This window comes from Aquarana catesbeiana, linkage group LG10 (genome assembly GCF_042186555.1).
Source record: "Aquarana catesbeiana isolate 2022-GZ linkage group LG10, ASM4218655v1, whole genome shotgun sequence".
Lineage (NCBI taxonomy): Eukaryota > Metazoa > Chordata > Amphibia > Anura > Ranidae > Aquarana > Aquarana catesbeiana.
In genome coordinates, this window is record NC_133333.1 from 164,081,760 (window position 1) to 164,095,477 (window position 13,718).

A 13,718-nucleotide genomic window follows, 5' to 3' on the forward strand; every position below is an offset into this window, starting at 1 on the left:
CGTCTGAAGTCATTGACCATATATGGATACAACCATATTGGTCAATGATGTCATGGGATCCCAGGGTCCTAGGTGAGAACACAGGAATTTGCTTTACGGTGCATATACATGTACAAATCTAAAAAGCAACAAAGTCCATCTACATCTGGCAACATATCTATTTTTCCAGAGGATGAGAATGGTAATTTTAATACCCTTAAAGTGTATGTATAGTCATAACTTTTCATTTTAGTTTCAGAAAATTTTAAAGGTTAAGGGTTAGTTTATTATTTGCAGTCTGTGTCGCATTAGGGAGATTTCCCTTCATTTCCTCACATGGAAATGCTACAGAAAGCGAGAGGAGATCTTTCCTCCTGTTACTGGAAATTTTGGATTTTCCATTACTTTCTTTTCAATAAAAAAATGACAGGGGTTCTAACCCTTTCTTACATTTTCCAAAAAAGTTTTGGAAAAAGCTACACTTTACATTTTTTTTGTGTTGGGATCAATTAACATCTATATCAGACCTTAATCTAGGTGAGGGTCTGACATGAATATTTAAAAAAAGCACAAATTGTATGGGGGAGCCACCATTTGCGGAATGTGGGTGGTAAAAGGTTAGATGGCTAAATTATTATATTTAATGACTTATAGAAATGAATATAGATAAGCATGACCTAATTAAAAAAATATTCTATTTCACCAGGTTAGATGAGATCACTGGAGGCTTCGATCAATTGCCCTTGGCCTTGGCCAAATATTTGGGAAATGTGATCAGATTGAAATCCACTGTAGTTAAAGTCAGGAGGAATGAAAAATCAGTGATCGTCTACTACCGTAAAGATAGGACCACTCCTCCCACCAGCATAATCGCGGACTATGTCATCATAACATCCACCGCAAAGGCAACCAAACGTATTAAGTTCAGTCCTCCTCTGTCCAATGAGAAGGATTTTGCATTAGGTAACATCCACTATGCAAGTGCCACAAAAATCTTACTGGGCTGCTCTGAGAGTTTCTGGGAAAAAGATGGTATAGTTGGTGGGAGAAGTATCACCGATCGCCCATCGCGTTATATCTATTACCCAAGTCACAACTTCACCGGAGGAAGAGGGGTCCTCCTTGCATCATACACTTTGTCAGATGAGTCATCGTTCTTCCTATCCCTCAGTGATGAAGAGTGCATTGACATTGTTTTTGAAGACTTGGCTGCCATCCACTTGAGACCAGAGGAAGAGCTCAGACGCCTTTGTCCTAAGACTGTGGTGAAGAGGTGGAGCCTGGATTCATATTCCATGGGTGCATTCGCCCATTTCATCCCGTATCAGTATAGTAACTTGTTTGAGTACCTGGCTCAACCTGAAGGCAGAATATATTTTGCTGGGGAACACACTTCAGCTCCCCATGGTTGGATTGACACAGCTATTAAAACTGGCCTGAAGGCTGCCAGAGCTGTTCACAGAGATGCCAACACATTTCTCCACAGATAATTTAATGGCATACGTGTATGAATATCAATATTTCTTGGTTCTGGAAATATACATTCTATGTCAAGCAGTGTACTTTAAAAATGAAAAATTATTTTAGTAACAGATAATAGTATCACCATTCTATATGCCTAGACATCTGTGTATTAATTTAGGCCAAGTGCACTAGGACGTTTTCAAGAATTTTATCTTCAAGAGAACTAGTCATGACTAGACTTATGTTAGAATTATAACCTTTATGCCCTGTACACACAGTCGGACATTGATCAGACATTCCGACAACAAAATCCATGGATTTTTTCCAACGGATGTTGGCTCAAACTTGTCTTGCATACACACGGTCACACAAAGTTGTCAGAAAATCCGATCGTTCTGAACGCGGTGACGTAAAACACGTACGTCAGGACTATAAACGGGGCAGTAGCCAATAGCTTTCGTCTCTTAATTTATTCTGAGCATGTGTGGCACTTTGTGCGTCAGATTTGTGTACACACGATCGGAATTTCCGACAACGGATTTTGTTGTCGAAAAATTTTATAGCCTGCTCTCAAACTTTGTGTGTCAGAAATTCCGATGGAAAATGTGTGATGGAGCTCACACATGGTCGGAATTTCCGACAACAAGGTCTTATTACACATTTTCCATCTGAAAATCCGACCGTGTGTACAGGGCATAAGAAGTCTATTTTTAAAATAAATTGCTTAATAAATATCAAAAGCATTTGGCCATTTATCACAATTCTCAAAGTATTTTGCCTAATATGTTTATTTCCTACAATCATCAGCTCCATCTAGTGTTCATAATGTAGTTATTTCCTGACATACCTTAAAGGATAAGTTCACTTAAAAAAAAAAAATACACATATTATTTCAGGTAATAAAATATGCATTTATTATTATTTTTTATTGGAGCCTTGAAAGCATTGCACCAGCAATCATCAGATAGCTGGTGCCATGCAGGCCTCTTGCAGAACTGTGAGTGTATCTGTGTGCCCGTACATCCCTTACAGGCAAGCATATTCACTGACAGGAAGAATCAATGAACTACCATGGCGCTCCACAGTGCCATGGTAGTTCATTGAAAAATATAGTTCATTGAGAAATTATCATTGAGAGAAGCTGACAGCTGCATAGGATGGCGGGGCTTGAAGTCCATTCACACACAGAGCTCTGTAAATGAAAGACGTGGCTGTGTGGGCGGATCCCCGCATGGCTGCACCAAAAGTGACAGCAGGGACGGGGAACTTCTCCCCATACTGCTGTCACACAGAGACAGTGGATCCCCGAGTGGTTGCAGGTGCAGGAACATGTTTCATGTTCCACTCTGAAAACGGAAAGAAAATAATAAACGTGTTTGGAAAAATAAGGAGAGAATTGGTGACGGCTAAGCGAATGCTTTTGAAATTTGTTCAGCAATTCTTTTATAAATAGATCTTTTGGTCTTAAATTGTTATACCTGTGCATGTGTACCCAAATTCTGACCATGGCTGCTTTCTCAAGTGTCACTTCACACACTACATACTATGTCCTCTAAAACAAGCTGAAGAGTTTGGTACATGCAAAAGTAAATTAATGCTAAATAAGGGCCAAATATAATTGATTATATGTAAGCCTGCGCAGTTATACTAATTTAAGGCAGAATTTTCAGATTTTTAATGCTGTAAACTATGTTTATAAACTAAATGTTTCAACTTAATGATTTTGTAGTGTTATTTTTTTCAAACTATAGACTACGGTATACTGTGTGTGTGTATATGTATCCATATAGACCATATGTACTTCAATAAAGGGTTGTCAATAAGATTCTCTGTGTCAAAACTGTGTTTGCTGTGAGAGGATTCATCCAGCCACTTGGGCAATTACTGTGTACAGCTTTATAGATAATAAGCAGTTTCACCATTTTTCAAAAGATATGTTGTGTAGGCATTCATAGTGACTTGACTTTGGGCGTTGTTGACTTCGTATAGCATCCACCCAGGTCACCGCCCAAAAAGAGAGCAATCATGTTTTGTAGCTCTCAGGCCTCCTCCGTACACCCCATTTTCCTTGACTAATTTGGCTCGGGAATTACCCACAGGACCAGTTTATATCTGGGACCCAACTAGTTGGTTCTTATGTATCTGTGCAATTTGCATTTAGCAACCTTCTTGTAGATGATTAACAAAGTTGCCAATTTCTTTGTCCGCTACAAAACCATGAACAGGAGTGCCCCTTTTAAAGCAGAGTTCCACCCACATTTTTTTTTTAAGGCACCCGTTCTGCTGGTATTAATTAAATTCTCAAAATTAAGTTGTTAAAAACCTGCCGTCCTATTACATTTTTTTTTTTTACTAACCTTTGTTTCCTCTTTGCTGAGCACTTCCATCTTGATTGTGGCATGTGAAGCCCACTAGGACTCTTTTCCGGTATATGGTGCTGTTGGCTACCCAGCATGCACCTCCTGATCTCACGCATGCGCATTACAAACAGGGCATATTGCAGGGATTGATGGTGCTTAGATCCACCTTGCATCACATAATTTCCTGTTTGGAAATAACGCAATGCAAACAGGCGGCGATGCCCACTGACTCCTGGGAATGATGACACTCATCTCCCAGAAGCAAAGGCGCCACAGGAAATGACGTACATCGCCGCGGCCCCCGAAGGAGGAAGAATACACAAGACACCCTAGCAACTTACACAGAGCTGATGAAAAAAAATTGCGAAATGTTGGTCAACCTGCAGGACTGTAGCCACTGAAGCAAAGATTAAATTATGGGTGGAACTCCTCTTTATAGATAGACAGCAATGAGTGCTGCCCTTTCCATGCAGAAGCTTCTTGACTGGCTACACCCCGTTATATCACATGTTGCAATTGATTCTTGTTGCAAGCTAATTAGTTGGCCGGGATAATGTGTGATGGTTACCAGCGGGTATTCCTTACAATAAAGTCCTGCACAAGCATAGCAGGCAAACAGCCCAGTACAGGGTTGACCCAGAATGACAACTTCATCCCCCTCTAGACATATAACCCAAGTGTTAACCAGCACAGGGGTTTTTAGTGCAAACATCTTGGCATGATTAACTATTAAAGTATAATGAATGCAAAACAAGGCACCCTTTTAAACCATGCACAGCCTTGAAGCACTCCATTTTAAAATGTAAAAAACAAAATTATTAGTTTTACATTCTGTATTGCTGTATTGCCGCAACATCAACACATGAACAATATAGAGAAAGGGGAGCTAGTTAGGAAGCTAGTCCTGAGGGTCTCTGCCACATCCCAAAGCCTAATGTGAAGAGAGGGAAATGCCCCAAAAGGGATACTATGGGCAGAAAACCAACACAGGATCAAAGTATGGTAAATAGAAAAACAGATAAAAAATATATAAATTTTATTCAATATACAAAAATAGTACAAAAATGACCAATACCATTACTAAAAGCATTGAATAGCAAATGAAGAACAGGAGTATTGCACAGTATTACACGCTGCAGCAAAAACCACTTCTGAAAACTGAGAAACAGACACCAGAAATGGCTGCATAAGGACCCAACATGTTTTGGAGAGCATAAAAAGATAAATTTCCTTTCATGACACTATATTTCCTTCTTCAGGGGTTCAAATAAAGCGTGCTGTTGTGTTTCTAACAGAAAAAGAAAACATATATATGCATATAATAGGTATTGATTACATATTTGTAATAATTAATCTGGCATTATCCAGAAAGACAGAAATAAAAAGCATGTATCATTTACAATGGTACTCACAATAAACGCATGTTCCTCTGCAATGACAAGATACACAGCAATATTGATTATGGATGAACTCCCACATCCAAAAGTCCACTAGATTGATTTATCAAGTTGGAATAACGCAGATAGGATTAACTTTTTACTGCCCGCTTGGGTGCAAAATGAGTGGGACATGCGTCAAAACATAACTTGGAGAGACAGGTGAGCTGGACCCCGAGAGAGTGGAGCGGTAAGTCAGAGCTCACAGGAACCGCCAAGAAGATAAGGAGGGTGCGAATCTAGCAAATAAAAAATATATACATGCATGTCATCAGTATATGTGTATATTCCTGCCAAATGAAAATATAGTATAGGTGCAGAGATAGGCTTGTTAACAGATAGTACCCAGAGTAGGAGTGAATATGTCATTTCAGTGTAGATGGTAAAATACAAAAACACATAGTAATAGGTAAGAAACAAAAAAAGGAAAAGAGGAAAAGACATAAAACAAAAGAAAAAGAAGAGAAAGAAACAAAAGGAAAGAAAAAAGGGAAAGAAAAATACAGTGTGGTTTCTACCTCTGAATAAACTAGCCTCTCATGTTCCTGCAGGAGTGATGTTCATCTGGGCTGTGTAGCAGTGCTGTGCTGCGCTCACCATCTTACTGTCAGCGTGCATTGGGAACACTGGAAACAACATTGGGCGGATATACATCTTAAAGGGTAACTCTAATTTCATGGGGAAAAAAATAGCAAATAAAGAAAAAATAATAAAGCGTGTACAATTGCGACACAAAACATATTGTAATTGAATGTTATTAAAAATTACCTTTCCTTTTCAATCTGCAGTTCTGTAATTTTCTGAAAATGCAATGCAATATGGCTACCTGGAGGTGTTCTGCCCCCCAGATACATAATTTCCTGCTTGTGTGATTGGCTTACTGATTTTGCCATAAGTCTGCACTAAGATACAAGTCAGATATCAGGCATCCCCTGCAACAAAAATTGAATTTTTGGTGAGATACTCCAAATAGGAAATCATGTCTAAAGTAATGCGGGCCCAGCAGCTTTCCTCATTAGTGCCCTGCAGGTGCAGCAGCTGATTGATAATTTTGAAACCTCTCCCATCAGACTCACTTTCCCACATGGATACAGACAAACACAAAGGGATTTCTTCAGAATAACAAAAGGAAGAAATTTGCAACAAAGTTTGTTAAAATCCTTGCAATGTATATACAGTCGGGACGGAAAGTATTCAGACCCCCTTAAATTTTTCACTCTTTGTTATATTGCAGCCATTTGCTAAAATCATTTAAGTTCATTTTCTTCCTCATTAATGTACACACAGCACCCCATATTGACAGAAAAACACAGAATTGTTGACATTTTTGAAGATTTATTAAAAAAGATAAACTGCAATATCACATGGTCCTAAGTATTCAGACCCTTTGCTCAGTATTTAGTAGAAGCCCCCTTTTGATCTAATACAGCCATGAGTCTTTTTGGGAAAGATACAAGTTTTTCACTCCTGGATTTGGGGATTCTCTGCCATTCCTCCTTGCACATCCTCTCTAGTTCTGTCAGGTTGGATGGTAAACATTGGTGGACAGACATTTTTAGGTCTCTCCAGAGATGCCCAATTGGGTTTAAGTCAGGGCTTTGGCTGGGCCATTCAAGAACAGTCATGGAGTTGTTGTGAAGCCACTCCTTCGTTATTTTAGCTGTGTGCTTAGGGTCATTGTCTTGTTGGAAGGCAAACCTATGGTCCAGTCTGAGGTCCTGAGCACTCTGGAGAAGGTTTTCGCCCAGGATATCCCTGTACTTGGCTGCATTCATCTTTTCCTCAATTGCAACCAGTCGTCCTGTCCCTGCAGCTGAAAAACACTCCCACAGCATGATGCTGCCACCACCATGCTTCACTGTTGGGACTCTATTGGACAGGTGATGAGCAGTGCCTGGTTTTCTCTACACATACTGCTTAGAATTAAGGCCAAAAAGTTCTATCTTGGTCTCATCAGACCAAAGAATCTTATTTCTCACCATCTTGGAGTCCTTTGGGTGTTTTTTAGCAAACTCTATGCAGGCTTTCATGTGTCTTGCACTGAGGAGAGGCTTCCGTCAGGCCACTCTGCCATAAAGCCCCGACTAGTGGAGGGCTGCAGTGATGGTTGACTTTCTACAACTTTTTCCCATCTCCCGACTGCATCTCTGGAGCTCAGCCACAGTGATCTTTGGGTTCTTCTTTACCTCTCTCACCAAGGCTCTTCTCCCCTGATAGCTTAGTTTGGCCGGACGGCCAGCTCTAGGAAGGGTTTTGGTCATCCCAAATGTCTTCCATTTAAGGATTATGGAGGCCACTGTGCTCTTAGGAACCTTAAGTGCAGCAGAAATGTTTTGTAACCTTGGCCAGATCTGTGCCTTGCCACAATTCTGTCTCTGAGCTCTTCAGGCAGTTCCTTTGACCTCATGATTCTCATTTGCTCTGACATGCACTGTGAGCTGTAAGGTCTTATATAGACAGGTGTGTGGCTTTCCTAATCAAGTCCAGTCAGTATAATCAAACATAGCTGGACTCAAATGAAGGCGAAGAACCATCTCAAGGATGATCAGAAGAAATGGACAGCACCTGAGTTAAATATATGTGTGTCACAGCAAAGGGTCTGAATACTTAGGACCATGTGATATTTCAGTTTTTCTTTTTAAATAAATCTGCAAAAATGTCAACAATTCTGTGTTTTTCTGTCAATATGGGGTGCTGTGTGTACATTAATGAGGAAAAAAATGAACTTAAATGATTTTAGCAAATGGCTGCAATATAACAAAGAGTGAAAAATTTAAGGGGGTCTGAATACTTTCCGTCCCCACTGTAGATCACCCAGGGGGAAGGTTTTTTTCTCAACAAAAGTAGAGTTATGCTTTAAAGAATAAGTTTACTTTTTGCAGATAAAAAAAATGTGCATTTATTTTTTTATTTTTTTTGGAGACTATAAAGCATTGAGCTGGTGCCATGTAGGTCTCCTGCAGATCTGTCAGTGTATCTGTGTGCTTGCACCTCCCATACGGACAAACAGATACACTGACAGGAAGAATCAATGAACCACCACGGCGCTCCACAGTGCCATGTTAGTTTATTGAGAACTACAAGCCAACAGCCACAAAGGATGTCGAGGCTTGTAGTTCATTCACACACAGAGCTGAGTGAATGAATGACGCGGCCGTGTGGGTGGAGCCCCGCACGGCTGCGCTTATTTCAAAAAGTGACAGCTAGTACCCCGGAACTTCTCCTTCTACTGTTGTCACACACAGGCAGTGGATCCCTGAGTGGCTGCAGGAGGGGGAACATGTTGCATGTTCCACTCTTAAAACAGATGGAACATGTAACATGTTCCCAAAGGTAAACTTATCCTTTAATCAGGAAAATCATTAAGACCACTAGAAGGAGCTGACAACCATAGAAAATAAACCTATTAGGAAAAATATGGTGAGAATTGGTGATGGTAAGGTGAATGCTTGTGAAATTTGTTCAACTTCATCTCCCTCTAGGCATATAACCCTAAGTTAACCAGGACAGGGGTTTTCAGTGCAAACATGTTGACATTATTAAATATTAAAGTATAATGAATGCAAAACAAGGCACCATTTAAAATCATGCACAGTCTTGAAACACCCCATTCTAATATGTAAAAAGTGTAAAAAACGAAATATTTTTACATTCTGTATCGCAGCAGCATCAACACATGGGCCACCCGGCATTAGAGGTTATTTATTCCTCCACCTTTACAAGCTGGTATTGTGCTCACAATGTGGTATTTTCCTGACATACCTTCAAGGATAAGTTCACTTTAAAAAATAAAAAATAAATGCACATTTTTTTTGCAGGTAAAAAAAATGTGCATTTATTATTATTATTATTATTTTTGGAGCCTGTAAAGCGTTGAAGAATGCTTGTAAATTTTTTTAGAAATAGAAAATTTTAGAAATTTAAGACCCCTTGGTCTTAAATTGTTATACCTGATCAGGTGTACCCATCATCATTTATTTATACAGTATCTCACAAAAGTGAGAAGACCCCTCACATTTTTGTAAATATTTTATTGTATCTTTTCATGTGAAGAAATGAATTACTTTTGTATGATACTGTATATGCCCCCTTATTAAATGTCACTTACTTGTTTGTGTCTAGCAGCTTGATTCAGGAGGACAGAGGTCACCCATATTCTGACCATGACTGCTTTCTCAAGTGTCACCTCTCACACTACATACTCTGACCTCTAAGACAAGCTAAAGAGTTGGGTACATGCAAAAATAAATAAAGCTAAATAAGGGGCAAATATAATAGTTCATATTTACCGTAAGCCTGCACAGGTATACTAATTTAAAGCAACATTTTCAGATTTTTAGCATAAATCCAACCAGGATTTTTTTTTTTTAATGGGGATGAAGGGATACTATAAACTATGTGTGTGTGTGTAGCGCTTCCCCCAAAGGAGCCACTTAGGCCCCTTTCACACTGGGGCGGTGGGGGCGTCGGCGGTACAACAGCGCTATTTTTAGCGCTGCTGTACCGTGGTTCTTGCAGCGGTATTCGGCCGCTAGCGGTTGGGTTTTAACCCCCGCTGGCGGCCGAAAAAGGGTTAAATCCGCTCGTACAGTGCGGCTATAGCCGCGGTAGTACCGCGGTATAGCCGCGCTGTCCCATTGATTTCAATGGGCAGGAGCGGTGAAGGAGCGGTGAATACACCGCTCCTTCACCGCTCCAAAAAAGAGGTTTGCAGGACTTTTTTCACCGCCCTGCCTGCGCACCGCTTCAGTGTGAAAGCCCTCGGGCTTTCACACTGAACAAACAGCTGAGGCTGTTTAGGGGCGGTTTTCAGGCGGTATTTTTAGCGCAATACCGCCTGAAAACCGCTCCAGTGTGAAAGGGGCCTTAATGTATATTTGGTTCTGTACTCTGCCTCTCAACCCCAAGAACAGTCCCAACCCCTCTGGCACACCTACTCAGCAATATTAGTGCGAAACACAGCAGGAGAGGGGACACAACTGTGGTAAACCAGAAGGTATGTTTACTGAAACAAAAGTGACAAAAAGAAAAAGAAATATATATATATATATATATATATATATATATATATATATATATATATATATATAGTAGCTCACAAAAGTGAGTACACCCCTCACATTTTTGTAAATATTTTATTATATCTTTTCATGTGACAACACTGAAGAAATTACACTTTGCTGCAATGTAAAGTAGTGAGGAGTGTACAGCTTGTATAACAGTGTAAATTTGCTGTCCCCTCAAAATAACTCAACACACAGCCATTAATGGCTAAACTGCTGGCAACAAAAGTGAGTACACCCCTAAGAGAAAATGTTCAAATTGGGCCCAAAGTGTCAATATTTTGTTAGGCCACCATTATTTTCCAGCACTGCCTTAACACTCTTGGGCATGGAGTTCACCAGAGCTTCACAGGTTGCCACTGGAGTCCTCTTCCACTCCTCACTTTTGTGAGATACTGTATATATATATATATATATATATATATATATATATATATATATAAATAGCATAAACACAACAGAACCTCAGCTCACAGTATTGATACCTATGTCAAACCTCTTCTCCCTGTACATCAACTCACAGGCCCACAACAAGGCAAACGATGATGAAGAAGACTATCAGGAACTTTCTCTGTATCCTGGCTCTGGGAAATGGCGTCCTGCCGGGCCACATAAATGCCAACATTGTAAGAAAATTTATAGGGACACTTTTTTGTCTGTAGGCGGACTCTTATTATAATTAGGGGCGGGCATTCATTTTAAGGCATGGCATAGATTAAAAGGTGAAAAACGGGTGTGGTTTAAACAAAATAGTGGGCGTGTTGTATTAAAGGGGGCGCGTCTCAAATGGGGTGTGGTCCGAGTATGAGATGAACGAGGGATGGAGGGAGAAAGAAAGAAATAGGGAGGGAAGGAGAGAGAAGGAAGGAAAGAAAAAAGGATAAAGGGACAGTAGGCCCAGATCCTACGCTACAATAGAAATATGTGTATTCTATAAAGTATAACAATTGGCAAATAAAGTTACTACAGACACCTGGTGTTAGCGCTTCAATCATCGGTTGTTATGGTGTCAGGGTGGTTGAAGCACATTATCTCTATTATTACATTATAATATAAAATGAAATAGTTCAACTCACCATAATGCCCTGAGCATGTTATTTGCCACGTTGCCTGCCACCAGATGCCATCAGGTGTCCCCAGCAGAGTCCCTCCCTACATCAGTCGTCCCCAGCGCATTCCCTTCTTACATCAGTTGTCAACAGCGAAATCCCTCTTTACAACAGGCGTCCACAGAGGAGTCCCTCCTTACATCAGGCATCCCCAATGGAGTCATTCCTTACATCAGGCGTCCCCAGCGCAGTGCCTCCTTACATCAGGCGTCCCCAGTGGAGTGCCTCCTTACATCAGACGTCCCCAGTGGAGTGCTACCTTACAGCAGGTGTCCCCAGCGGAGTGCCTCCTTACATAAGGCATCCACAGCGGAGTGCTTCCTTACATCAGGGGTCCCCAGCAGAGTGCCTCCTTGGATCAGGTGTCCCCAGCGAATTGCCTCCTTAGATCAGGTGTCCCCAGCGGAGTACCTCCTTACCTCAGGTGTCCCCAGCGGAGTGCCTCCTTAGATCAGGTGTCCCCAGTGGAGTGCCTCCTTAGTTCAGGCATCCCCAGCGAAATTCCTACTTACCTTAGGCGTCCCCAGCGGAATGCTTCCTTACATCAGGTGTTCCCAGCGAAGTTCCTCCTTAGATCAGGCATTCCCAGTGGAGTGCTTCCTTAGATCAGGTGTCCCCAGCGGTGTGCCCGCTTGGATCAGGTTTTTGTCAACCGGAAGGTCGGTCCCCTCGAACCTGTGATTATTGATGGAGAAGCCGAATATGAGGTTGAGTCAATTCTGGATTGCAGGAAAAGACGTAACCAAGTCCAGTTTCTGGTGAAGTGGAAGGGATACGGGCCCGAGGAGAACTCTTGGGAGCCGGAGTCTAACATTCATGCGAAAAGGTTGATTCTTGCCTTTAAGAGGTCCCATCCAATTAAGATGGCACAGTTGGGCATCCGGAGGCTGCCCCTTGGGGGGGGCAATGTCATGAAAGACGTCCTGTTAACACAGTTGTGGGCGGAGGATCAGTACACAGAACTCCTGTTGTTAGAGCCGGTGGACGCGTGCGGGTGCGCGTTAGCATTAACGGACACATGCGGGTTCGCGTTAGCACGAACGAGTGTGTGCGGGTGCGCGATGGTGCGAGCGGGCACGTACGATCGGTACTCGGGCACGCGCAGGGGTGCGCGGGTACGCGCAGGCGTGCAGTGTGACAGTGTTTGGTGCCAGTGGACTTATTTAAAGGAGCCTGTCAGCATGCTTTCTTGCTGTCTGGCCTACAGCGTTCCCTGTGACCTTAAGCTACCAGTATTCCTGTCTACCTGATTCCTGTTACTCGGCCTGCTCCTGACTACTCCTGTTTGCTGCCAGTTCCTGATCCCGGCTAGTTTGACTATTCTCCTGCCTGCTCTTACGGTTGTTTGCTGCCTGTCTGTTGCCAACCCGGTCCGTGCCCTGACTACTCTTCTGCCTCTGTTTGGTACCTGCTCTGCCCACTAGTTCTGACCCGGCCTGTCTGACCTCGCTAGTGCTCCAGTTGAACTACAGAACACCTCCCTGCTGCCTGCTGTTCCTGAGTTTCTGCCAGCTACGGTTCTTCTCTGCACAGTCTGCTGTTCCAGTGTTCCTGCCAGAGTTCCAGTGCATCTCACTACAGTCAGCTGTTCCAGTGCTCCAGTGGTACTACAGAACACCTCCCTGCTGCCTGCTGTTCCTGAGTTCCTGCCAGCTACGGTTCTTCTCTGCACAGTCTGCTGTTCCAGTGTTCCTGCCAGAGTTCCAGTGCATCTCACTACAGTCAGCTGTTCCAGTGCTCCAGTGGTACTATAGAACTCCTCCCTGCTGCCTGCTGTTCCTGAGTCCCTGCCAGCTACGGTACTTCTCTGCACAGTCAGCTGTTCCGGTGTTCCTGCTTGCCCCACTTCTGCTGCACCAGAGGTCCGGATCAGCTCTACATCTGCCACTTGCCAAGCACTTGTGGCCCCCTGTGCTCTTGAGCCCCTGTTTCCTCTATCAGGGGTTCTCGAGCCAGAGGCATACGAGAGGCTACTTCCTGCATTCTGGGCTCCATCATCAGGTACGTGACACGGTGTCTGCGAAATTAGCAAAAGAGGTTGAGCTGGGCCGCATTGCTGGTCCGTTTGTCTCTTCGCCGCTGGATAATTTGGTGGTTTCTCCTTTGGGGGTAGTTCCTAAGAAGGAACCCAACAAGTTTAGGCTGATTCATCATTTGTCGTATCCCAGAGGGGGTTCAGTGAATGAATTAATCGATCCCAGTATATATTCCGTTTTTTTACACCTCTTTTGACGTGGTGGTGCGTTGGGTTAGTTTCTATGGTCGGGGGGGCTTCATTGGCAAAAACGGATATTGAATCCGCTTTTC

The 13,718-nt window shown here is 42.4% G+C and overlaps 1 protein-coding gene across 1 annotated transcript in view; it reads left to right on the forward strand.

Annotated features, from left to right (window-relative positions):
• The window catches only part of LOC141110996 (L-amino-acid oxidase-like), a 53,576-nt gene extending 50,308 nt beyond the window's left edge, over positions 1–3,268 (forward strand). Inside the window, exon 7 of the mRNA XM_073602879.1 lies at positions 686–3,268. Coding sequence (XP_073458980.1) covers positions 686–1,469 — 784 coding nt within the window. The 3' untranslated portion in view covers positions 1,470–3,268. The remainder of the gene's footprint in view (positions 1–685) is intronic.
• Positions 3,269–13,718: the final 10,450 nt, after the last annotated feature.